Source organism: Mus musculus, chromosome 17 (genome assembly GCF_000001635.26).
Source record: "Mus musculus strain C57BL/6J chromosome 17, GRCm38.p6 C57BL/6J".
NCBI classification, from domain to species: Eukaryota; Metazoa; Chordata; class Mammalia; order Rodentia; family Muridae; genus Mus; species Mus musculus.
The window spans coordinates 65,702,651-65,730,306 of record NC_000083.6 but is presented as its reverse complement, the minus strand read 5'-3'; the positions used below and the strand labels follow the sequence as shown (position 1 = coordinate 65,730,306).

General features: G+C 45.5%; 1 protein-coding gene across 1 annotated transcript in view; it reads left to right on the top strand.

Annotated features, from left to right (window-relative positions):
- The window catches only part of Rab31 (RAB31, member RAS oncogene family), a 121,027-nt gene that overhangs the window by 42,446 nt on the left and 50,925 nt on the right, over positions 1-27,656 (top strand). Inside the window, exons 2-3 of the mRNA NM_133685.2 lie at positions 8,220-8,299; positions 12,744-12,825. Of these exons, the coding sequence (NP_598446.2) occupies positions 8,220-8,299; positions 12,744-12,825 (162 nt within the window). The remainder of the gene's footprint in view (positions 1-8,219; positions 8,300-12,743; positions 12,826-27,656) is intronic.

Genomic DNA, 27,656 nt, shown 5'->3' with positions numbered 1-27,656 from the left:
GAAAGGAAAGTTCACAGAGATATTGGTTGGTTCCTGTGGCAGACAGCCCCAAAGGAAAAATCTGTTACTTTGTTTTAACCTGGAACTCTTGCAGAGACTCACTAGATGGACTGAAATTTCTGTTGAGCTGTGCAGAGCTTGCACATTGTGACAACCGTTCTCTGGAAACGACCAGAAGCTGGTTGCTATTCTCAGAAAAACAGGAAGCAAAGGAATTAAACTTCCTCTTCATCCTCATTCAAGACTTGCCTTAAGTCCTCCCTTTGTTGTCTGAGGAGTCAGGGCGAGGCAAGGGGATCCCGGGTCACGGGGCCGGGGGGGGGTGGGGGGGGGGTGGGGGGGGGGTGGGGGTGGGGCGGGGGTTCACACAACTGAAGCGCAGGACACATGAGACAGAAGAGCCATGAGTTAGAGGCCACCTGGGCTACACAGTGAGATCCTGCCTCAAAGATGAAAGCAGAGCCAGCCCCGAACATCCATAAAATGGGTTCAATGAAAAATATACAACTGAAAAAAATATATAACTGGAATTGGGAATGATGTGTGGGCCCATCATCCTGTTTGGTCTATCTCTAGGATGAACTGGAGGGTGGGTGAAAAAGAAATCACCAAATGAAATTCAGAAAAATGGGGGCTGGAGAGAGATGGCTCAGTGGTTAAGAGCACTGACTGCTCTTCTAAGAAGACCTGAGTTCAATTCCCAGCAACCACATGGTGGCTCGCAACCATCTGTAATGGGATCTGATGCCCTCTTCTGAAGGCAGCTACAGTGTACTCCTATACATAAAATAAATAATGCTTAGAAATGGCAGTTGTCACTGAGTCCAGAGGGGTTTTTTAAGTTAAAAAAATAAAATAAAATAAATTCAGAAAAATGGAGGTAAAGAACAAGATATCTATATCTATATCTATATATAAAATGAGGTTTAAAAAAAACCTTAATAGCAATACTTTGAGTCCCAGGAAAGTATTTCAAGGGGTAGCTAAATGGTTAGTGCTTGTTTTGCATGCATGGGGTCCTGGCTTCAATCCCAAGCACTACATGTGCACATACACATATGCACACATGTGTGCACCTATATATATATATGTGTGTGTGTATATATATATATATATATATATATATATATATATATACACACACACACACACACACAAATATGCACAATGCCTAAAGAGATGATAGCTGATACCTTTTCATATACAGTGTTTAGCTTGTGTCTGGGATTTTTTTTTTTTTTTTTTTTTTTTTTTTTTGGTTTTTCGAGACAGGGTTTCTCTGTATAGCCCTGGCTGTCCTGGAACTCACTTTGTAGACCAGGCTTGCCTCAAACTCAGAAATCCGCCTGCCTCTGCCTCCCAAGTGCTGGGATTAAAGGCGTGGCCACCACGAACCGGCTGGGATTTCTTTTTATGTGGTCAGCGAATATGTCCCTTTCTCATTGCCAATCTGACTGCTTGACTTATCGCTGCTCCTGTGTGATATTGGTGCTATGATCCGGGAGTCTGAATGGACTAGGCTTTTGCTTCACCAAGATCTTCCAGTCCTGGGAAATTCAGCTCGTTCTAAAGCCTTGGAAGCTGGGTTTGGTTTGATGGAAGTCGTGCTTGCAATTAGAGTCAGTTTGCCAGTGGACGAACGTTGCAAGTGAATCCAGTACAGAGTGCTGTAGTCCCGTGGCAGGCTGGGAAATAACAAGAGGTCGCAGCTTAGGTTCAAGTGACCAGCTCACCAATGCTCCGTGGGAAGCCAGCCACTGGCACGACAGCTGATCGGCACCCCATCCTTGCTTTGGTGGCTCTATCATGTCTAAGTCTGGTGTTAAATGTCCTTAGTGCAGGAACCAGGTCTTAAATGTGTGTGTCCCTCTCCCCTGTGGACTGCTTGCTGCATAGCCAGCAGATGGATGGACATCTGCTGAAATGATGCTGTGTCTGAGTCCGGATCTGCTTTTCTAGTGAGAGAATTACGGGAAGCCCACGAAGAGTCTCTGAGCCGTTTCCTGATGCAGGGATTGAGAACAGAACCCTCCAGTTCTCCCCTTCACCAAGGACTGCTGGGGCTCTGGGGAGATGCAGTGTGCTGGCTGGGTCCTGTACCCTGCTGGGATTTTCTACGGGTCCAAATACTTGACTCAGTGAATGATAACTGAGTAATCGATGCAAAAGTCCTTGCTGTGTGGTTCTGAGACCAGAGGTACCCCTGAGGGGACGTGGTGTCCTAAGTTGCTTCTGTCACATGCGGATGGTATGACTGGGAATTTCACCTCCACGTGAGAGTGTAAACCACACAGCCTCTCTGATTTTTTTTTTTTTTTACTTTACAGGAGATATCCAGTATCTTATTGTAAAGTAGCTTGTGATCGAAGGTTGTGCACACTGTAGGCTAATATACACTTAGTGCTGTGAGTGTATTTAAGGTAACGTAGAGTAAGCTACTCTATTCATTGAGTTATGCTTATATAGTTGATAATAATCATAGATGACGTATTTATTGTTAATGTATCTGTGAATTTTCAAGTAAGATGTTTTTGGGCAATGATCGTCTTATCACGACATGACCTCAGTGTAAATGAAGCACACGTGTGTTGTGGGTAAACTGTATTCTGTCTTTTAAACATTTTGACAGGAATGAAATCAAGGTCTAAAACATGACTGCTAATGCTACAGTTTATTTGATTTATAATTAAATTTACTTAAGTTGCATCTCATAAACTGTACCCCAATGGACTTGTGCCTATTTTAAAACTAATTTTAACTCCATTCTTAGAACTGGAGCTCCTGGCTTACAGATATATTCTACTTTGCTTAAGAGGCCAGTCGATTCAAATGCTTTTGTCAGTTCTCTGTTAGCTTTCTAATTCCTACCTACAAATATTTCTAAAACATCTGACATGCAGTGCTTCTTGCATTTGGAGAGTGCAGAGGGGTGTAATGAACTTGTATATATGTATAAAGAGCTTTCCAGTTGTGCCAGAGGAGGACCCCAGTATGTAGACGGGGGTCAGCCATGCGTCTGCCATGCACTGTACCAAAATCTGAGTCGATTCTTCTCAACTTTGGCTTGTGGAGTCAGATTTGGTTTTATTTTGTCACCTCTCTGGCAGTAGGGACTGGGTCTCTCTATTCATCACCATCAAAACAGTAGCATTGTCTTCATGATGGCTGAGTAACTGGAGCTGGCAAAGTGAAACCAGAAAGGGGTGAGGTCCGAAAACTAAACTTTCTTTTTTTTTTTTTTTTTCTTGTAAAGAAATCTGTGCTTGGCTGGGAGGTGGATTTAACCCAATTAGGAGCCTTGGAGAAGATTGGACAGGGACCCAGAACACGTGCCTCTGACTTTCCCAACCAGCTAGCTGCGTGACCCTAAGGAAGTCATACCAGCTTCCGCTTTTGTAAAATCAGAGGATTAGACAAGATGGCCTGTGGTAGTTTCAAAATACAGAGTGGAAGGACTGTTCATAGACAAGTTTCCATTAGCAGCCAGGGCCCCCGCTCTCTGTCTTTTTGTTTTCTGAGACAGGGTTCTCTGTGTAGCCCTGGCTATCCTGGAACCCGCTCTGTAGAGCTGGCTGGACTAACTCAGAGTTCCTCCTGCCTCTGTCGTGAGTGCGGGGATTCTCAGTCTTTTGAAATGGATTAAAAAACAAAACAAAATAAAAAAACCAAACCAAACCAAAAACCAGTTGGTTTCTACTTCTGCTGCCATGCGTGGGACTCACTGCGTGGGAGTCATCATCCTGACTCACTGATCTTGTCTCCATGAATTCCGGTCTTGATCCAGTTAGCGTGGATCCATCCCAGTCAGGTCCTGGCCTGCAGGGGTGGGGGGTGGGGGTGGGGAAGGAAGGCCCACTAGGCTCTCCAGCCAGCAGGTGAGCAGCTCTTCCCCTTGTGGTCATCGGCAGAACTACAGCTTCTCAAAGCTGAGTTCTGGAAGCCCATAGGCCTGACCTGTCACCAGTCAGATTTCTTAGCCGCATTCTTGATCAAATATCCTATTTTCTGGCCAATTTAAAATTAATATATTTTGTTATATATTTTCTATGAAATGTATAAGAGGTACATACTGGGTCAAGCTGCGAATGTAAGACAAGTGTAGATTTGACAGGCATCCAGCTACATTTGAGCCAGCTTTGCTACTTTAGCTCGCCAGAAATGCTGTCTTTTTCCTGGGTCATCTGTAGAAAGGCAGAGAGTGGAGTCAATAATTGTAACTTTCACTGGGAAGAGTATTTCAGGGGTTGGCCTTCAGGCAGGGTGGGCTGATTTAGGGGGAATGAGGTAGAGCAGAGGTCCCCCCCTCCCTCAGTGTGTCCTCCCCAGGTGAGAGTAACAGTGGACAGGAAGTAGCATTGTTCATCACTGGTGTGTGGCAGGGGTGGAGACACCACCCTGAGAGCCCAGCCAGAGAGTTCAAGGAAGGCGTCTCAGGCCAGAAGAACTGTGGACATTTCTTTTCTTTTTCTCTTTCTGTTTATTTTTTCTTTTTCTTTTCCTTGTTTCTTTCTTTTTCTTTCTTTCTTTTTTTTCTTTTTTTCTTTTTCTTTCTTTTTTTTTTTTTTTTTTTACTTTTTGTTTGATGGTTTTGTTTCTGTGTCCTCGTTTTGAAGCAGGGTTTCTCATTGTAACAGCCCTGGCTGTCCAGGAATTGCATTGTATACCAAACCTTTGTTGTGCCAGCGAACACAGGAGCCAAGCTGAGGCAACTCACAGCAGGGTCTTTATTCTGTTTGAGCTAGCTCGCCCCCCCACCCCCACCCCAAGGTCACGCAAGACAGTTTTGGTGGTGGGGAAGCCTGAAACGTCTATTAGGGCAAGGCAAGCATCTAATTGGAGAGCTACCGTGGCCTTTAACATAATTGGCTGGTGCTGTGAGTCATATCATAAACTTAACTTGTGGGGTCGGGCATGGTGGCGCATGTCTTTAATCCCAGCACTTGGGAGGCAGAGGCAGGTGAATTTCTGAGTTCAAGGCCAGCCTGGTCTACAGAGTGAGTTCCAGGACAGCCAGGGCTACAGAGAGAAACCTTGTCTCCAAAACACCAAAAAACCAAAACCAAAAAAAAAACCAAACCAAAAAAACCCTTAACTTTTGCTCCCCTCTGCATTGGTGGTCTTTAGGCAAGGTGTGGGCTTGTGACCTGGGGTGCAGGTCTGTTGGGGGAATAACCTGGAGACACTGGTCTTGTTGAGGGTATAGCCTGGAAACGCTGGTTTTGTTGGGGATTAGCCTAGAGACTAGAGCTAGGCTAATTTTTTTGTTGTTGTTGTGGAGTAGCAACTTGTTCAAATTTAGGTCAGGTTCTCTAAATGAAGTCTGAACTTGAGAGATTTGGCATCTCACCTTGAACTCACAGAGATCTGCTTGTATCTGTGCCCCCTGCCCCTTCCCCGTGCCTCCCCTCCCCCGTGCTGGAATTAAAGGCCAGCAAACTACGAGCATTTTCTAATTGGCTCATAGTTTTAGGGTACGGAGTTGGACGAGCCCAGGTGTTACCTAAAAACATGTGAGGGAGGAGGGGAGGAAGGGGAGGAGAAGAGAGGGGAGGAGGAGGGGAGGAGGAGGAGGAGGAGGAGGAGGAGGAGGGGAGGAGGAGGAGGAGGAGGAGGAGGAGGAGAAGAAGGAGAGAAAATTAATTAATTAAAAAAAAATTAAAGACTCCATTCACTGCCACCACTGCCTTTGGCCTGCACTTTTCTGGCCCGGGTCCTCACCACCCCCACCAGTGACAGCTCATTTGTCCCTCCTCAGCTGCTTTAAGCCCTTCCTTCAACCATGCCACCCTCAGGGGAATGGAAACTACACAGCTGCTCTGCCCCGCTCTGCCCTGCTCTGCCCTGCCCAGGAAGGCACCGGAAACGCCCTGTGCTGCAAGGGTTCCTCCAGGAAGCAACTGTGTCCTAGAAGTTGCTGGGCGGGCCGAGTGGCAGCCTCACCCTGGCTGGACCCACGCCCCGTTCTTCTACTTTACATCATGGTCCGTGGTTTAAGAGTCCTTTCTCAGGCATCTTCCATCTGTTTCTTCATTCTTCGCTCGCTCTAGCCATAAGCATCTCCGAAACCCTGCTTTCTCTGTACTGACCGTAGGCTGGACCCCACCGGTATCGGTTATCAGCTACCTCCCTGGTTTGCAAACTCCATTAGAGGGAGGTGGTAGGCTACCTTTCCTGGCCTGCAGGGTTCCCAGACACAGTAGGGAGGGTCTGAACACTCAGAGGTGCCCACCCACGTCCAACCCCAGCACGCAGGGCTCTGAAGCAGATGCTCCACCTGGCTCTCCTCCCTCACATGTTTTTAGGTCACACCCAGGATCATCCCTATTCTTTACCCCAAAAGTGCTGCTTGGAGAGAGCTGCCCTTAGTTCTCTTGGCTGGAGAACTATGTACTTCCTTGTACTTCTTTATTCTTTGGACTCTCTGCCGGGCTCTCAGGGTGTTGTGGTGGCTCCGCCCCTGCCATGCACCAGCCATGACAGATGTTACATCCTCTCAATTGACATGCTCACCTGGGGCGCATGCATGGGGGCGTGGCGGAGAGCTCCACCCTAAGTCCATTCCACAGATCAGCTGAGCAGAGCCGGCCTGAAGGCCAGCCCTTGAAATACCCTTCATGGTGAAAGCGCTAAGCTGTTTTACGATTATTAACTCCAGTCCTTGCCTTCTGCAGATGGCTCAAGTGAAACGCCAGCTTTTTTGGTGAGCTAGAGAAGCAAGATGATCATCTGTCAGAGGGCAACTTGGGGGAGTTCTCTTCTATCAAGAGTGTCCTGGGGATTGAACTCAGTTCATCCATCATTCTTCATGTACCCGTTTTCTAAGCCAGTTTCTCAGCCACTTGATTAGAATCTTTCAAAAAAAAATTGTATGGATATTTTGTCCAAATGTATTTTCCGTGCATCATGTTTACGCAATTGCCTGTAGAGACCAGAAGAGGATATTAAGTCCCAGATGTCCAGTGGAACTGGGATCACAGATGTTTGTGGGCTGTTGCGTTGTGGTGCTTGGAACTGAACCTGGGTCTTCTGCAAGAGCAGCAAGCATTCTTAACTACTGAGCCATCTTGTCAGCCTAAAACTTTGTTTTTGTTTTTTTGTTTTTGTTTTTAATCACACCTTTAGGGGTTGGGAATGTAACTCAGTTGGTAGTAGAGTGGGTGAAGTGCATGAAGCTCTCTCTCTGGGTTTGATCCCTAGTGATATGTAAGCCAGGCTTGGTGGTACATCACTGCAGTCCTGGCACTTGAGATGTGGAGGTATGATCAGTTCGAGATTATCCTAATCCATAGGAAGCTTGAGGCTAGCTTGCGCTAGGGATACTCTCATAATAAATAGATAAATAAATAAAGTCACATAGGAGAACCATACACAACTCTTAAGTATCTGGGTCACTCAGCTTTTTGTTTCTATGGAAACCTCCCTGGGACAAAGCAGGAGTGGTTTATTTTGTCTCATAGTTTCAAAGGGTCAGTCCATCGTTGGCCAAAAGCTCTGGGGTTTTTAGCTTGAGCACACAATGCAATTTAATTGGGTATCTCTGCCTGTGGGTTCCCCACCCACCTGCCCAGAGGGGGCTCCAGCTATTTCTGCCTAGGCTTACATTGTTTCTTTCTTCCTCCGTGTGCCTTATGCTGATTTGTGAGTCTCAGGCATGGATTGACTTGCTGCCGGCTCCGTTTTGGGCCCTTTCTCAGGCACAATTCGTCTCTCCAGACACTGTTGCTATCATCTGTATGTGATTTCTCTCTTTGACCTTGTGGGTTTGTGCCTGCTATTCCCAAAACCACTTTGTAAGGGTTTATAAAGGAAGTAGTAGAGACACGTGTCTGTGTTTGATCTCCACTGTATAAGGGATCCCTCTTTTGACCAGCTGTAAAGAATCGTTTAGCCAAGAAGACTTGAGATGAGATCTTTATAGAATTCAGCGAAACCTGAGGTTAAGATCCAGCTGTTAAATTATAACAGATATTGGGGATGTAGAAATTTAGAGGTCTTGCAGAGTGTTCCCTGAAGGCAGAGGTATATGCACATGAGATATGTTTCCAAACTTGCTTTGACCATATTTATTTTCTTTCTATGAAAGGTGTGCATCATAAAACATTCTAGTAGGGGATAGAAGACTTCCTCTCCTGCAGTTCTATCATCATGGCCTTTTGTTGCATGTTCATAGGAAGTCAGAGGTGGTGGATTTTCATGCTTGTACCTTCATTCTCTTCTAGGACACGGGGGTTGGGAAATCCAGCATTGTGTGTCGTTTTGTCCAGGATCACTTTGACCACAACATCAGCCCCACTATTGGGTAAGTACAGCATTTTTCTTTTTTTGATATCCCTTCTTCTTAAGGCAAAGATGTCCAACCCCACCAATGAGAACTGATCCTAACTCCAGAAATTTAGGGCTACTCTTCTTGTGATTTTCGTTTCTTGCCAACCTTCTCTTGAAGGACAAGACTGTTTCTTGACTATGAAGAGCATGGTTCTGAAAAGCGGGGTTCCTCTGTTTCTAGATGGGAGGGAGATAGTGTGCATTATCAGTTCCTGATCCGTGGCTTGATTGTCTGGTTTTAATTTTTGATTGAGGATTGTCTGGCTATAATTCCCAGAAAAGTTATTGATTGCACATTGGGAGAATCTAAAATTTATGTGGAATGAATTATTTTTCCTTTTCCAAAATAGTCTAATGCTGAACATTCCTCCCATAGCTTAAGTTTGCTGTGACAACACACTTTCTGATGGCTGCAATGCCTTATGGGAGCTGCAATGCCTTATGGGAGCTGCAATGCCTTATGGGAGCTGCAATGCCTTATGGGAGACATTCTACTTCCTGCCCTGCTTTTCTCCTCACTGTCTTCTGGTATCAGGAAGCCTCAGCTCTCTTATGGGCTTAAGAATACCCAATGCTTTTCCTGAGATAGTTAACTTGCATTCAAGTTTTCTCTTTTGGAACTTGGAGATGTTTCTAAACTCCAGTTTCAGGAGAAAAAAAAAAAAAAGGCTATCGGGAACACTTCCTAAATAAAACAGATTTATTGGAGAATGATATAAGTGGAAATCTTAATTTTCAAAAGCCTGATTACCTATCCCAAAGCTTGTTAACTCAGTGAGCCAGAAACCTGGTGTGAGGGTTTGTTTTGTTTAGCCTTTATGAGCTTTCAAATTTTTTTTAAAAAAGATTTATTTATTTATTATATGTAAGTACACTGTAGCTGTCTTCAGACACACCAGAAGAGGGAGTCAGATCTCGTTAGGGATGGTTGTGAGCCACCATGTGGTTGCTGGGATTTGAACTCAGGACCTTCGGAAGAACAGTCAGGTGCTCTTACCTGCTGAGCCATCTCACCAGCCCTGAGCTTTCAAAATTTTAAGCCAATGTATCAGTTACTTTCCTTACTGCAGTAAGCAAATACAAGACAACTTGAAGAAGGAAGAGTTTATTTTGGTTCACAGTTGCAGATGGATTGGTCCATGGCTGCTTGGCTTTCTGTGTTCGGACAGAATACCTTGGCAGCAGGAGCATATAGTGGAAGTGAGCTGTTGCTAGCCTTGTAGGGGTCAAGAAACAGAAAAGGAGAAGACAGGAAGAGGCTGGGACAAGATAGAGCATCTAAGGACACGCCCATTGTGACTCGCTTCCTCTACCTAGACCCTCTTCCTACTTTTCAATAATGTCCTCATATGATAAATGCTTCAAAGGATTCATCTATTCATCATCAGGTCAGAGCCCTCATGATCTAACAGTTTCTGGAAATGCCCCTGTAGACACACCCACAGGTGTGTTCCACTATCCCATTAGGTATCTGTCCACCACAGCCAAATTGGAGAATTGAGAGATCCGTGGATGTGGAGCACAGAGGGTGTGGCCACCAGCCAGGTACATGCTATGGGGTCACGGTCTCAAGCTTCAGGATATCTGAAGACTTATTATTATTGTTATTTCGGGAAGCTCTAGGGGTGCAGCTTTCATGCCCGGACAGATAAGGCCCACCTTATTTGCCTTGCTGGATTGTCTTACCTGCCTGACCCTGTGGACATCCCAGTTAAGTCCCTGACCTAAGAGTGAATTGTGATGGTTTCCTCAGGTCAGAGCACACAGGTAGCCACAGAGCTGCAAACTTGACTCAGATCAAACCTAGCAGAGTTGGGTGTATGGCCTTAGTCATACAGTGCTTGTACAGCATGGATGTGCGCTGCCAAAACCAACCAGACAGGCAGATGACAAAGCAAGCCAGTCTGTGCTATAAGCTACCCAGTTCTTCCTATCAGAATCATGGTTGTAAAAGAGCCTCATTTCTCATCAGCGGCATTAACCCACATCACCGCAGTGACACACTGATTGTGAAGTGCACTGACTCAGAGGCAGCTATGCCACGGGCTATGTCCAGGCATGAAAGCTGCATCCCTTGAGCTTCCTGCACAGCCTGCACACACGATCATGTATGCAGCAGCTCTGTGAGTAGGTGTTTCTTCCCCACAGAAGTTGTGATCTTGTGAAACTTGTTTTACTATATTACAGAAGAGTATTTACTGGGGGAGGGTGATGCTTGCACACACAGCACAGTGCACACGTGGAGGTCAGAGGACAACTTGAAGGAGTTGATTCTCTCCTTCTATCCTGTGGGTCCTGAGGGTCAAACTCAGGGTTTCAGGCTTGGTGGCACACACTGTGTTATGAGTCTACTCAGTGTTCCATGGTGGATGCTATGTTCTTGTATAACTTTCTATAGACCTAATTTTTTTTCTTTTCTGTTTTATTTTTTAAAGATTTATTTATTTATTTCATGTATGTGAGTACACTGTTGCTATCTTCAGACACACCAGAAGAGGGCATTGGATCCCCATTACAGATGGTTGTGAGCCACCATGTGGTTGCTGGGAATTGAACTCAGGACCTCTGGAAGAGCAGTCAGTGTTCTTAACCACTGAGCCATCTCTCCAGCCCACTGTTTTTTGGTTGTTTTTGTTGTTGTTGTTTTTAAATGAATGAGATACTTTAGCCCATAGAAGAAAGTCTATTAAATTATTAAATATTCTGTGTATTTGGTTTTTACCCCTTTATGAGCACTAAGAAAATAAATGCTTATTCAGAGAAAATAGGTAGATAAGGATAGCCAGTAGTTTCTGACTCATGCCTTGAAGTCCCTCCTTTGTGATAGAAGCATACGTGTGTTTTGTTTTTTATCCCTCTGCTGGATATTCTGTGTCAACTTGACACAGGCTAAAGTCATCTCAGGAGAGAGAACCTCGATTGTGAACATTGCTCCATAAAATAGGACTATAGGCAAGACTGTTGGACATTTTCTTAATTAGTGATGGATGTGGGAGGGCCCAGACCATTGTGGGTGGTGCGATCTCTGTCCTGGGTTCTATAAGAAAGCAGGCTGAGCAAGCTATGGGGAGCAAGCCAGTAAGCAGCACCCCTTCATGGCCTCTGCATCAGCTTCTGCCTCCAAGTTCCTGTCCAGTTTGACTTCCTGTCCAGACTTCCTCCAATGCTGAACAGCGATGTGGAAATGTAAGCCAGTAAACCCTTGCTTTGGTTGGTATTTCATCATAGCAATGCAAACCTTGACTTAGGCAATCCCTACATTGATGCAGATAGGTTGAGATTTAGATCTATTCTTCCATTACTTGCTGCTGGTATTGAATGTCAGCACAGGGACTATGGTAAGACAGCTTTCTTTTCATACTGTTTTGAAGTCAAAGTCTTAAAGTGATAAGACATTTTTTTCCTCATACTTGTTTTAATAGTAAGGCTTTAATATCTAAGGCTAGACATTCAACATTTCCCTGATACCCAGAGACTATTACTCTAGGACAATTGACTCTGTTTCTACATGCATTTTCTTTTATTATGTTTATTTATTTTATGGGCATGAGTATTTTGTTTGCATGTACTTATGCACAATACGTAAGTGCAGTGCCTAAGGAAGCCAGAAGAAGGTATTGGATCCCTTGGAAATGAAGTTACAGATGGCTGTGAGCTCCTGTGTGAATGCTGGGGCCCAAACTAAGGTCCTCTGCAAGTGCCTTCGGTACTCTTAACCTTTGAGCCATCCCTCCAGTCTACACACTTTCATGAAGCTTCCACTACCCCACCTTAGCTCCAGGAACTAGCAGCACTACCAGCCCTGACCCAGCTTCCTGTGAATCCATGGATAAAAGACACACAGACACACACAGGTTGCTCATTTTCAACTAGCCTTCTGACACAATTGCTGGGTGCTGCTATCTCCCGTCTGGAAAAGTGTGCCCTTATCAGTATTCTTAGCTCTGTACCTCCCACCTGCCCTAAACTTTAGTTGATCAGTTACATCTAGTCCCTGTTAACATCCCTGACAGACACACAGGCTGCCACTCCTCCCTCGATCTCACATGGCTTCTTGGCTTTTCTCTCTCTGAAGCATGGTGAACTCCTCCCTTGCATCTGTCTCTTTTCCTCCAGGGAGTCCTGCCTATTCCTTCTGCCCAGCAATTGGCCCATGACTTCTTGACTGACAGATCAAGAACCCACTGGGAACGGGACAGCATCAGAACCACCCCTGCACACACATTTTGTTTTGTTTCGTTTTGAAACTTCAGCTGGATTATATAAAATACAGACCTTTTATCTGCAGTGGCCTCTCTCTCATTACTTCTTGTTTAGGGACAAGGGTTCTTAGGGTCATTTTGAGGCATAATAACAGGAACTGAGGCTCCTAAGTCTGTGGAGTTTCGATGATGCAGAATGGTTGACTCTCTTTTCAGGGCATCTTTCATGACCAAAACCGTGCCTTGTGGAAATGAACTTCACAAATTCCTCATCTGGGACACCGCTGGCCAGGAGCGGGTAAGTACATGCTACTTCTGGCTTTCTAGGGACAAAATGGAGCCAGCTTCTGCATTAATATACACACATGCATGTACACACACATATACATACACACACGTGCACGCACACACATATACATACACACAAGTGCACACACACACACACATGCATGCACACACACAAATACATACACACACGTGCACACACACGCACTCACACACACACACACATGAAAGGTTTATTTCACCATCTGAAAACAACTGCTAGGTGATACAGTCCAAGAAATAAAAAGCAAATAGGTCATTTTAAACAAAACTTTGCTTCTCACTTAAATTTGAATAAGCATGGTATTTCTAGAAGTTGGTATTGAAACCAAGATTGCTTTACAGAAAAATACAGATTCTGCATTTTCGTTGGCTGTAGTTTTCTGTCATGGCCTCCATCTGCTTCGTAGATGAGGGGTGAGGACTGTACTTAACTATGAGTATCAAAGTAACAAATATCAAAAATGTAATAGGAATTATGCTGGCTTAATAAAGTGGTGATTGAGCCAGAGCAGCACGTTGTTCTTCAGTGACAGGGTCCTAAGTGAGAGGTGGCCAGGAAATGAGACGATAAAGAAGATAGGAAAGGGGCTGGAGAGATGGCTCAGTGGTTAAGAGCACCAACTGCTCTTCCAAAGTCCTGAGTTCAAATCCCAGCAACCACATGGTGGCTCACAACCATCTGTAACAAGATCTGATGCCCTCTTCTGGAGTGTCTGATGACAGCTACAGTGTACTTACATATAATAAATAAATGTCTTTTTTTTTTAAAGATAGGAAAGTTTGAGATAAGGAGGTTTTGAATAAGCTCGTGGCTCTTAAAAGCAGGCTAGTAGGAAGTACAGTATCTTATATATTACTTTCTGGGGTTGAAAAACAAAAACAAAACAAAATGGTCAAAATCAGGAGAAATTATCATACAATGGGACAAAGTCAGCAAGAAACTTAGCAAAGTGTTACACAAGGGGAACACAGCAGCATCCCAAGAGCATTGCAGATGGAGTGCACACAGCAGCCTCGGGGCTTAGAACCATAACCCCATATTGTGGGAAGTGTTGGAGTCTCAGGATCTGAAGCCTAAGCCGCCTCACGGTGCTCACCCCAAAAATGTTCCCGGTTTCAGGGAGGGAGCTGTTTTCCTTCTCCATACACCACGGTCTCGTCGGGGAAGCCTTGGATCCTCAAGCCCAGCCCTTGACAATGGGTTCTCTGCCACAATCCAGGACTTCTCTAGCCCTGGGTACCTGGCTAGGTTTCCAGAACGAGGCTTGGTCTCCCTCTTCTTGAGTGGGTCTTAAGTCCAATCAGAGAGCTGTGGGTTGCTGGCCAGGTGTGTGCACCACCTCTAGAGTCACCGTGCTATGCTGGCTGTTGTGGCCCCTGGGCATCTTAGTTGAGAGGGCCTGTTGTTTGCTTTCAGATCAGTTCCAGCCCAACAGCCTCTGGGCCATGTTTCTAAAGTGTATTGTACTTAGGGGAACACCTCAACATGGGCCCACTGAGGTCTCCCCCAGACCTCCCACATTATAGAACACAATGCCTGGTTGGGATTGAGTTGGGATTCTGAGCCCTCATCTATGCCCATAATCTGAAGGTTTTGTTTTTGCATGAAGTCCCATGCTTCCTGAATGTTCCTTTTCTGATTATTATTATTATTATTATTATTATTATTATTATTACTTTTTCATATTCCTTGCTTATTTGGTTCAGATCTTCTACTTTTTCTTCTGCCTGCAAGGTTGGGACAGAGGCTGTGTGGGCTGGTTGCTTAGACGTTGGAAATGGCTTAGATGGAATGAGACCTGGTAGCTAGAGGGTTAGGCTAGAGTGGTAGATATGCATCCTGGGCCGGACCCTGCCTGTGGAGGTCTATCTGCCTTGATGGGAGGGGAGGTTGGATGTGGTATGGGAAAGGCCTGGTCTAAGATTGACCAAGGTGAGGGCAGTGAGGCCAGACTGAGTTAGGGCACTAGATGTGGGACCTGGGCTGAATCTGGAGGGTCAGAAAGGTCAGGTAGACTCATTGCATCTCTAGACCCTGGAGAAAAAAACGTGTAGAATCTGCCTGGGTCGGGAAAGCAGATGCTCGTCCTGCTTTCTCAAACAACCCAGAACCTAGCCTAGGGGCAGCACCGCCCACAGTGGGCTGGGCCCTCCCATACAGATCATTAATCAAGAAAATGCTTCCATAGCCCAATCTGAGTTTTCTCAGTTGACGTTCCCTTTTCCCAAATGACTCTAGCTTGTTTCAAGTTGACCAGAGAAACTAACCAGGAAAACTTAGACTATTCAAGTCACTGAATGGAAGAATAATCCTTGACTCCATCTGATTTTTATAAATGCTCATGTAATATTCATCCTACAGAAGCCCTCCCTTTAAAACCAGAGTTCCAATATTTTTAGGTTAAAGCATTTTAAAGAACGTTATTTATTTATTTATTTATTTATTTGTTTGTTTATTTATTATATATAAGTGCACTGTAGCTGTCTTCAGACACCCCAGAAGAGGGCATCAGATCTCATTACAGATGGTTGTGAGCCACCATGTGGTTGCTGGGATTTGAACTCAGGACCTTTGGAAGAGCAGTCAATGCTCTTAACTACTGAGCCATCTCTCCAAGCCCCTTAAAGAATGTTTTAAGAGTTGGAGAATTTCCTGTCCTGTAGTAATGTTGTTGTTGTTGTTGTCGTCGACCTCCTCCTCCTCCTCCACCCCCTCCTCCTCCTCTTCCTCCTCCTCCTCCTCCACCCCCTCCTCCTCCTTTTCCTCTTCCTCCTCTTCCTCCTCTTCCTCCTCTTCCTCCTCTTCCTCCTCCTCCTCCCCCTCCCCCTCCTCCTCCTCCTCCTCCTCCTCCTCCTCCTCCTCCTCCTCCTCCTCCAATTCACAAATCCAGGTCACACATTCACAGAGAAATGTGTGCTTCTCGGGAGCTCTCCCTTCTTGGCTTCCCTGGGCTTCTTTGCATTAATTGGCTGTGTTTTACTTGCTTGCTTTGTCTCTGGGTTGCTGGAGAAACCAGGCTGCCTTTCACTGCTCCCTTTTCACTGCCTTAGCCAGGAAATGTCCTTTTAGGAAAGATGATCAGTCAGATTGACAAGTCACTAGCTTGCCATAAGGGAGCAACAGCCCTGTGTCAGCCACCCACTGATCTATCTTGTGACCTCAGTGTTTCCGCACTGCCCTGAGTGCCCTGTACATGGTCACCCCTCTCCCCGCACTGTGAGCTACCTGTGCCTACCCTCGTTGACAATTGAGGTCATCGAGCCACAGAGAGGTTAAGTACGCTCTTACGGTCACATGGTTAAGAAGGCAGAAGGCTGCAATCTGACTGAACGCTCTGGGACCCGGGTTTTCTTCTCATGTTTCTGATAGAAACCATACCATTGAACACAGAATCATCCACCCCGTTACTTCTACTGTTGGCACCGACCTGCCATCCTTCAGCTGCCTCTCTCTACACTGATAGCTTTCTCGGGGATGCCGTGGACCTAGGAACAGCCATTTCCACCAGGTTGTGCCATGCCTCCCAGGAGAGCATCGATGCTTCCTTACCTGTTGTAGTGAGCCGATTGCTTCTGAAGACCTTTGGTACTGACTCCCGTCCCACTGACTATTGTAGTCTGCCCAGTGTCGATGTCAAAGGAAAATAGTATCGGGACATTTCAGTTGATCTTTCTAATAATCTTAATTTCTAACAATTGTAGTTTGTTTTCTTAATGCTTTGGCTGCTGTGGTTTGTAGACACTGCTGATTATAGTTGCATGTATATTTGGGTGTGTCTATATGCATATGTATATTATGTATATGGTTCTGACTATGGAACTTAGCCACCGCCAGCCCTGCATTCATAATTTTTAGGAGCACTGTGTGGCAGGGCTATTTATGCTTCTCGTCCGGGAAGAAGGGTTCCATGGTGGCTAAGGATTTCAGATAGATGTTTTTAGAATAGATGGGAGAACGTAAGACAACAGCTACCCGGCCTTCCAGGCATCGATCTGTTCCCCTCAGTGCCTGACTTGGTTATTCTTGGGCAGGCATCATCTGGTGTCCTCTGACAGAGTCTCGAGTCTATCCAGCTTTTCAATTGTTTCTGAAGCTTGTTGCCAGCTTTCATTGTGCTTGTAATGATATTACCTTATGGAGGAGCTAAAAATACATTCCTGGCTGCTGCCTGGGCCTATTCTATTTCATTAATTATTGGAGTCCAGTCTATTTCATTATCCTCCCTACCCCACCCGTCTCTTTAGGAATCTGCCACTGTCCTCCTTTCTGAACTTTAAACGGGCAGTGTCTGTGGGGCAGTATTGTACCAGCATAGTGGCAGGTTTCGGTGTTGGCAGAAGGTGAGCGCTCTCCGTGTTATTGATTCGCTGCTTGCCTGGGAGGTGATTGTGCCAGCTTCTGCCTGGCACGCACACTATGCTAGAGAATGCCCTACTTGCTGTCCAGCGCCAAGCCTCTTATATCTGTGGCACAGATTCATGTACTCTGAAGGTTATTCTTCTCAGGGAGCCCAGACACCCATTGCTTCCTGGTTGAAAAGTCATGCTTTCTTCATTCATGCAGCCTGGAATCTGCTGGAGCAGCCGGTGTCCTTAACCACTGAGCCATCCCTCCAGCTCCTTGGTATATCTTTTGTTCTTAGTGAACAAAACACTAGAAATGAAAGATTCTAAGAAATAACAAATTTAGCAACAGTATAAGGAAGCCAGGTTTGTAATCCCAGTTTCTCAGGAGGCTGAGCAAGAGGTTAAAGCAAGAGGTTAAACAATTTTAAGGCCTTACAGAGTTAGGTATGGCGTTGAAGATCAGCCAGACATTTTCAGAAGACCTATTTTCAAAAGTAAAGTGTAAGCTTGGTGTGGCTGCTTGTGCCTGCAGTCCTAGCACTTAAGAGCAGCTGAGGCAGAAGTCTCACCATGAGTTTGAAGCAGGATTGGGCTAACCTGGGCTACAGAGTAAGACTGTCTCAAAAAAGCAAAAAGAGTTGGGGAAGCTGGGACTTGCTGAGAGATGGCTCAGTAGTTAAGAACACTTGCTGCTCTTACAGAGGACCTGGGTTCAATTCCCAGCACCCACATTAGGCAGTTCACAACCATCTATAATTCCATCTCTGAGGGATAGGACTCCCTCGTTTGGCCTCTTTGGGCACCTATTAAAGCTAGCTGGGTGACGCTCAGGTGTTCTGGATCCAAGTGCAGCTCTGAGTGTTTAGAGCATGGTTCTTCACCTGTGGGCCATGACCCCTTTAAGACAATCAGAAATATCAGATATTCACATTACGTTTCATAACAGTAGCAAAATTACAGTTATGAAGTAGCAATGAAAACAATTTTGTGGTTGGGGGAGTCACCACAACATGAGGGACCGTGTTAAAGAGTTGTACCATTAGGAAGGGTGAGAACCACTGGTTTAAAGCAAGGGGATTCTGAAGGCAAAACCCACATCCTGGTATCTCACTTAACAGCTGTAGGGGGAAGGTTTTGCGCAATCAAGCAGTTTAACAGAAGCCAAGATAAGTTAGCTGGAGCATCTTGGCCTCGGGTTCCTGGAGTAGAGGTGGGTAATTTTCTTCAAGATTTCCCATCAAGGAGATCAAATTCTAGTCAAACCTAAAATGACCTCAGCAAGAAACAAGGGACCTCTGCACCATCTCGCTCTGCCATACCAGAGCTCACAGGCGCTTACCCACACACAGACACATACCTACACACATGAAATGAAAGCTTGAAATCTTAAAAATTAATCCCAAACATTATACTTACAGGAGAATTGCAGAAGTATCCCAACAGTTCACTAGATGAGGCTGTCCACAGCCTGCTAGGAAAGCTGAAGTTCTTGGGCGACTCAGAGCATGGGGGGAGCCAGCAAAGGCCAGGCTAGAAAGAGAAGATCTCTCCCAGCCACACTGCATTCACCAAGGAAAGCCCAACCCTGAGGGAAGATTTGATGACCTGGTGAGAGAAGATGTAAGTTGAGCATGGATTCCAGAAAAAAACAGACAGGAAGTCAGGGGCAGTATTTTAATCTTCTGCTGGGGTTCTACCTCTGTGGGATTCTCTACTAGGCCAACATCGACCTACCTTATTCAACATCTCTCTGTAGAATTTCTTTACACACGATCTAGGAAGTTCCGCCCATTAGTGGCCTGTTTAAAACAAAACAAAACAAAAAGCCATACAAATAACATGGCCTGTCTATAGCCCTTCAAGGACACTACTTTCTCTTGTCAGAGCTGGGAGCCTTTCCTGGGTTCCAAGGTCTCAGACCCGACTCGGGTGATGAGGCATGGTAGAAAAGACAGACAGAAAGACAAATAGACCCACAGGAAAGCTGGAATCCGGTGGACTGGGCACGCCAAAAACTCAGCATGTTCATTATTTAGAATTGAACGGGGCCGGGATATGGGGGAAGGGTCATTGCCTACAGCTGGCTTTGCTGTACAGACAGAGGAGGAAGCAGGTCTCCCGGTACCAGGTGGACCAGCACAGATTGACGGAGGAGGCATGCTTAGCTTGTCTTGGTAGGCGCCGTCTTCAGCTCTTAAACGTCTGCGTGGAGAAGCTATGGTGGACATATTCTGTGGACTGTTAACATTCACACAGGGAACAGAAGGGGTTAGCTTTCCCATTTCCGTTTCATGGTAGGAGAAAGCTTTGGCATTCCCCCAGTGGCCGGATGTTATGGGGTCACTGACATGGCCACGTGATCCACATGCGTTCCCTCTACGCAGGGCTTTCTCTGCTTCCTACAGAGAATGGTCTAGGAAAAGAACCCAGTGGGGTACCCACGACTGTGGGAGTCTCCTGCTTTTCTTCCCTCACAGCTCTCTTTACCCATCCTAGACTCAGTCAAAGCTGGAGCCTTTTTCTTTGGTCTCATTGCCCAATTGCCCTGGGACCAGCGGAACTGGGCTTTTAATCTTTCTGGGAAAGCCATGTGCTGTCTTGGTGGTTAGAAGCCACATATCAGAGCATACTTGTGTCTGCCTTTGCTTCTTTGTCCCTTGTTGGAATGTGGAATATTACTTGGCTCCCTTCTTTTTCTGAAACGTCTAGTTCACACACAGCATATTTCATCTGTCTAGACTGTCAAGTTCTGTGGGGTCTGCAGTATTCAGAATTATGCAACTGTTACTATAGTCAGTTTTGTTTTTGTTTTTAGAACATTTTTGTCTTCATGGAAAGAAACTATAGACACATTAGATGCTCAGTGTTAGTTTCCCTGGTTTACCTCCTCTTCTTCATCCTTCTCCTGTCTCCTTTCTCACTGCAGCCTTCTCCTCCTCCTCCTCCTCCTCCTCCTCCTCCTCCTCCTCCTCCTCCTCCTCCTCCTCCTCCATGGATTTTGGGATCCAACCTTGGATCTCACACATACTAAGTCTATGTTTTCCCTTGAGATACCGAGGGGGAGCTCCTTCACTTGCTTGATGTTTTAGACAAATGGATTATACAACTTGTGGATTTGTTGTTGTTGTTTTGTGACTGGCTTCTTTCACTTAGCGTATTGTTCATTTTTATCCAAGTATGGCAGCACAAGTAAGTATTTTTCTTGTCTGTGCTGAATAACAAATAGCCCATTGTATTGATAGGTAAGTTGAGTATCCTTTCTATGAAATGTTTGATATTGGAAATGTTTCAGATTCCTGAGCATCTGAATATAGCAATATTTGCATAGATAAAATGATAAGTCTTGTGGATGGGGCCTGTGGTGGTTAATCTTGATTGTCTACTTGACAGAGTTTGGGATCACCCAGGGGACAGACCTCTGGGTATGTCTGTGAGGGAGGGTATGGAGAGGAAAGAAGACCTGCCTTGAATATGGATGGCAATGTTCCAGGGTCTGGGGGTCTATGGTGCTACAGGCTGCCTTTGCTCCCAGCACTTAGTAGGCAGACAGGTGGATCCCTGGGATTCAATTCCAATCTAGTCTGCATAGCAAGTGTCAAACCAGCCAAAGTCACACAGTGAGCCAGGGACCAGCATTCACCTCTTTTGCTTCTAACTGTAATGTCGCTGGCTGTCCCTGTTCCTGTCACCACGAGGGGAGTGTGCCCTCAAACTGTGAGTGAATTGTCAAGTGTTACCATGCGTGTGAGCAGTGTAAATCTGAACCCACATTTAAGCATAAGACTTATGTATGCTTCATATCTGTCTTCTATGTGCAGCCTGGAGATAATACTGTATTTATTTTTACTGGACTTCCACCTTGTGGCACCATGTTCGTATTCCATCTTCAACTATTGGAATACTTTGGATTTTCAGAGCCTGTTCCATAGACTGTTTATCTGTCTATCAACTGATGGACATTTGGGTTAGTTCCACTTTGGGCTGTCATGGGTAATTGTGCTGTAAACATTTATATACAAGTTTCTGTGGGTGTGTGTTACTTTAGTATCACGGGTTATACAGTATCTATGGTAACACAGAAGAAACGCCAAGCTGTTGTTTCTCAAAGTGGCTTTGCCACTTTAGCTTCCACTGGCAATGCCTGAGGTTGTAACTACCCCCACCCTCCATCAACACCAGTCAGTGTCACCAAGATGCACGCCTGTTTTCTTCCAAGCTTTTATGATTTTTACCTTTTGCGCATCTGATATGAAAGGAATCCAGCCTCTCACTTCATGCATCTGGCACAAAGTGGGGCTTGTTAGAAAGACAACTCTTTGTCCAGTTAACTGCTGGGCACCTTCCCTGGGAAGCAGCTGGCCACAGACAGGAGGCTTTCATTTTGGACCCTGAGGGAACTTCCTTTGACCTAGATTCGTATCTCTCACCAGGTGCCTCCCCGTCCTTGGGACTGTAGCTTGGTAGAGAAGTGTGAGGTCTCTAATTTTGGTCTTTTCTGAGCTTGTTTAGACTAATCTGAGCCCTTTTATTTCCACTTAAATCAGCCTTCACAAAATCAGCTTTCAAGCTTCTAAAACTTAATTTTTTAAATTGTATTTTATTGTGTTGTTCTCTCATATGTGTGTTTATGTGTACTGAAGGCCAGTACCTTTACCAGGTGATGCATTAATTTTTTTTAGTGTATAGAATAATGGATTTCATATATATGTATATATCTTTGTGATTTACTTATGTTCATCCAACTGTTATCCTCTTGTGATACACACACACACAGTATTTATTAGAATAGCTTATAGGCCTGTGGTCCCACTGATCCAGCAATAGCTGTCTAACTATAGAAAGTCTAATAATCCAGTAGTTGTGACCTCATCTGACCCCATGACCTATGACGCCCCCAATCTTCCTTCCCAAAAGCCATCACAATGATCAGATGTCTCAACTGCCATTCAGCACACCCTGAAGTATATCCCAAAAATGTAGACTTTAATGTCATAAAGAGAGCATGTGCAAGCAGGCAAAGAGAGTTTTCCTCTTCCATGCCCTCTATCCAGGCTGCTACCAGAAGATGTGGCCCAGATTAATGGTGGATTTTCCCACCTCAAAAGATCAGGATTAAAGGTGGGTCTTTCCACTTCAAATTGTTTAGTTAAGGAAAATCTCTCTTAGGTGTGCCCAGACCCTTGGGTTTTTAGCTGGTTCCAGATGTTGTGGAGTTGACAACCCAGAACACCCACCACAGAGAAAGCTGCTGGTTCATAAAGTTCTGCTGTTTATTTCCCAGTTGGTTTAAGAACCATTTGTTCCTTTCTGCCTCCCCAGTGTGTATTAGAAGTTTATGTATTTCCTGAGCCGATACAATTGAATCTTCCCTGGTTGTCCTTTGATGTCTTCTCCCATTTAATCCGTTGCTGCTGCATTGCTGGCTTGCTGGCCACCAGCTGCTTGGTTTGCATTTGCCTTGCAGTGCCTCTGTCCTTCGGTGACTTTAAAAGATGGCTTTGGAGGGCACCTCCCTCTTGCCTGGCACTTGCTAACTACTGATCTGCTTCCTTGACTTTCAACCTCAGGGTTGAAAGGCTATGGTCCTGGTGGTCTGTCTGTTTGTGAGTCAGGATTTTCTTTTTATCTTGCACCTTTTAATACTGTCTCTTTCTCCTGTAGTCTGGGCCTTTCCGCTGTGACGTGTCACAGAAGGTTCTTCTCGGGCCACGTCCACTTGAAGTTCTAGATGCTTCTTGTTCTGGAGTAAGATTACCGCTCCAGATTTGGGTAGTTCTGCTACGGTTTCATGGCTGAGCTTTCGATACATTCATTTTTTAGTACTTGACTGCACTCTCTTTCTGAAGCAAACTTAGGAAAAGATTTTTACTATAGATTTAAGTATGGGTACGTATGGGTATTAAGAGAGGTCATAGAAACATGTACGAGAAAGCTGGTGTGTAGTACATGCCCAAGAAAGGCTGTGGGTCTCGCCTGTTCCCCCACCGATGTCTCCCTGAAATGTACTCTCAAACTTGTCGTCTACATCTGATATTCCCTCTAGGGTTTGATCTCGTGGACGGTGGGGACTGGCCATGGGCCATGTTTTTCTACTGATTGAGGTTTTTCATTTTTAACCTCCCCCTTATCCTCTCTCTCTCTCTCTCTCTCTCTCTCTCTCTCTCTCTCTCTCTCTCTCTCTCTCCCTCTCTCTCTCTCTCTCTCTCTCTGTTTTCTTCTTTGGTGTTGAATTTCTCATCTGGGTTACCTACTTTCTCACCTGAATTTCTATCCAGATCTTGAATTGATTTTTCTAATCCATTGATCTCCTTGTATCCTTGTTGAAGTCAGTTTTATAAGTAGAGTTTTGAATTCTTTGTCGTTTCATCCATTTCATGATTTTTTTTTTAATATGGCATAGAATTCAGGATCTTTGGGAATACTGTCTGACCTTGATTTTGTTGTTGTTTCTTGTGGTTTTTCTATCACAGTTTGGGTAACTGTGGGCTACAATGGATAATAAATAGCTCTTTTGAGTTTTATTTTGGGGTCATCCTAGATCATCTCTCTGAGAATGCTATTATTCCAGGACTGCTGGGAAAGAAACTGCTATTCCAGCAACAAACAAGGTGCGATCTGCCAGGAGAGTCTGTCCAAGCCAGCAAGTACCAGGCCTTTTCAGGGCCTTCTCTTTCTCTGTGTACCAGGAGCCTCTGCTGGCCATACTTCGCTTTGCAGCCTGTGGGTGAGGCAGGTCCTCCCAGACTTCAGAGATTTCCGGTTGGTACCCCTAGGCTGGCTAATGTCTCAAGTATGTTGTGTAGTGGGGAACGCAAGCAGATCCACTGAGGACTGTACTGTAGGGTCAGGTTTTGTGCTCCCCCAGTGCAGCTGCAGTCACCCCGCAGAGAAGATTGAGCTATGAAGTCCAAACACTCTCCTGGAACTTGAGTTCTTACGTCACCAGTAGCGAGCCCCCAAACAGATAGCTAGCTCCCAGAGTTTGGAATGTCCACTGGCATTAGGCTCAGCACGATCATTCTCTGCAGTTATCCCTCAGGTGAGTCTGGCCCCAGCAACCAAGGGTCAGGACTGCTGACCACAGTGCCCTTCATTGCTGAATTCCTCAAGATATCTGCATTGGACCTTCTTCTCTGCAACCACCTTCCATGGCTGACTACTAGCCAAGTGCCGCAGCAGGTTGTAGGTTTCTATTCTGTGATGGTTCTACTCTCTCAGGCTCTGGGATTACCTTGGTCTGAAACAACAGGTTTCTTCCGGTATGACTCAGGCACAGAGTGGCAAAATGGTCCTTGTCCTACTTTGTTTTCTGAACTGAGACATCGCAGCAGAAACTCAGGCAGTAACTGAAGCAAGAACCATGCTGACTGGCTTGCTGTCTGGCCCACCCTCAGCGAGTTTACTTATGTAGTAGCCCAGACCCACCCGCCTAGGGGATGGTGCTACCCACAGTGAGCTGAGCCTTCCCCCGTCAATCACTGGCCTGATTGGTGCAACCCCTCAGCTGAGGTTCCCATTTCCTAGGTGTCCCTAGGTTGTGCCAAGTTGACAGGAAAACCTAAGTCTTGGGCCTCTGCTCAAATGCTGCCCTGTTACACAGGATGACTTCCTGTCTTCTCAACTTAATCCAAGACTCACAAGAACCATTTGCTTGTCTGTTTAAAGCGTTCAATGGGCTCCTTTTGGATGAGGCTTCTGTTTGTCTTCCCCTGCTGGGAAATCGGAGAATTTAACTTACACGTGCAGGGAAAAAGTAATTTCAGTGGTAACCCTATGATGATGCTCAGTATGTGTTTCCAAGGCCTTGATAGAAGAGTTGAGGTGGGGAGTGGGTTGTGGCCCCTGTGTGTGCATCTGTGACACCTGTGTGACTCCAGTGTGTGCAGCTGCTACCCTTGTGTGTGCTGCTTGTGACCACTGTGTGCGCAGCTGTGGCCCCTGTGTGTGCATCCGTGAAACCTGTGTGTGCATCGGTGTGCACATCTGTGACATTTGTATGTACATCTGTGACTTCTATCCATGTGTCTGTGACCCCTATGTGTGCATCCGTGTGGCTGGGAGCTTGTTGAAGACCTCTGGCTCCCTTCTTTACCATGAACAATTCTGGCCCATGTTAGACTGTCATCCCACTCTACGAGGGCATTTCCCAGTTTCATACTCAGGGCAGAAGGAACAGGAAGAACGAAGGAAAAGACACGTCCCACTCTCTACGATACTCTTTGCTCTTACTGTGCATTCTCTAAATGCACTGAGTGTCAGCTGCATCTGCTGGCATGGGAGGGTAATCTGGGGTGACGGCAGAAACAGAATCGTAGGGCAAAGTCCAGCTCAGGCATCCCCACAGCTTCGGCTCACTACATATCTTGATATGCCCTAAAAAACAAACAAACAAACAAACAAACAAAAAAAAACCCAAAACCCAAAAACCAAAACAAAACAAAAAAAAACCCAAAAAACCAGGCAGTAAAAAGTAGAGAAATGGCGGGAGAGGTGACGCCCAGCTATAGTCCAAGTGCTCAGGAGACTGATGCAGGATTGCCACAAGTTAGAGTCTAGCCTGGGCTACATAGTGTGAGACCTTGTCTCAGTAAACTGAACAAGGAAGTGAAGGGGAGCTGGAACGGGGAGGGAGGAAAGGCAGGAAGTGAAGGTTGGATGAATATGGCCATGTTATGAGGACCGGCTAAAGGAAAGCAGCAAGGGCTTGCAGCTGGAAGAACTGCAGTAAGAGGCGTGGGGAACGAAGCAGCCCCCTGCCGAGGTGGCCTCTTTGGCTCAGCTCCAGTCCTGCAGGACGCTTAGGAGTATTTACCACCGTCTTTGAAGAGCTCTCTCTACCTGGTCTCTCCAAGGTGACCTGAACTACAGAGCACAACAGCAAGCCCTGAGCAGTCGTCCTGTTTGGGCCTGATCTGGCCTGCTGTGCTTGACTCTTGTCGGAACCAAGGCTACTGCAAGGTCAGAACAGTGTTGTCTTGGCGCTGTTAGCCTTGAAGATGGATGTGGTGTCCCGGTCAGGTCATCAAGACTATCTAGTCCTTAGTGATGAGGATGCCTGATGTCTCCTGTGAACAAATCCTCCTGAAAAGATGCTGTGTCTGCCGAGACTGATGGCCTGATGAGGGTTCCAGCTGTTCTATGGGGAGGTTGGAATGTAGCAAGTCCAGACACTGCTTGCCTTATTTTCGACTAGTTCAAACCTCAGAATAGCTATTCCCTGACCAACTCTGTGTCAGAGCAAACACCCTGTGACTAATAACCTCTTGGAACCTAGCCACTTAACAGACAACTAGCTTCTGCCAGCCCCAAAGCTCATATAATGTCTTGGGTCTATAGATAGAAGCTTCTCTTATCTCTTGCCTGACTCTCTGATGTACCCGCCAACATATTTTAAACTTGTCTTGATTTATGACTTTGTTCTGTAAAATTATTAAAAAAAAAAAAAAAACTAAACAAAACTGCTTCCAAATTGCAAGTGGGATTTGGAGTGATCGAAATCTGTGGTCCTCAGCCTGTGGTCACTCAACCTGGCTGCAGAAGAAACTCTCATTCCCTTTAAGATGAGAGCCCTGGTTTTTGTTTTGCTTCAACACTACCGAGTCAAGTGTGAGTTTGACCCAAAGTAAAGGAGGCAGATACAAAACAAAGGCAGAGTGTCAGGCCTTTCACCCAGTCCTTGTGGGCTCAAGTGTGGAATCAGCCTTTTTAGCAAAAACGGGTTTGAGGCAACTATTATCACGAGGTATCATTTTGGACTTTTAGGAAATTCCTAGGCTAAATTGAGGCTCATGACCTTACGAAGCATGCACCCCTTCAACAGAACACATGTTTATCCGTGTATGATATCCCAGCTCATGGAAGATTCTAGTTCTTTGTACCTTCTTCTCCTTCTCCTCCTCCTTCTCTTCTTCATCTTCCTTCTCCTTCTCTTCTTCCTCCTCGTTATTTATTATGATTATCATCATCATCATTATTATTATATCTGAGAACTGAACCTGGGGCCCCCTGAGGCTGCTAAGAACAAGCACTCTACCACTGAGCGATACCACCTACACTGTCTTATAAAAACACTCGTCTTGGCACTATAGACGGCTCAGCAGATTAGAGCACTGGCTGCTCTTCCAGAGGATCTGGGTTTGGCTCCCAGCACCTCTTTGGCAGCTCACCATTGTTTATAACTCCAGTTCCAGGGAATCGACACCGTCTTCCGAGGTCTTTGGTGCACTCTTTGGTACAGGTAGACATGCTATCCTGCAACCCACTATGTAGACAAGGCTAGCCTCACACTCTCAGAGATCTGCCTGCCTCTGCCTCCTGAATGCTAGGATTAGAGCCCCCACATCTGAAGAAGCACTTTTGGATTTAATGACATATTTATTAAAAAGGAAACTATTAAGAAAGACGTTTCTTGTTATTGCATAGGTTATGTATCATTTAAAAAAAAAACCAGTTTCT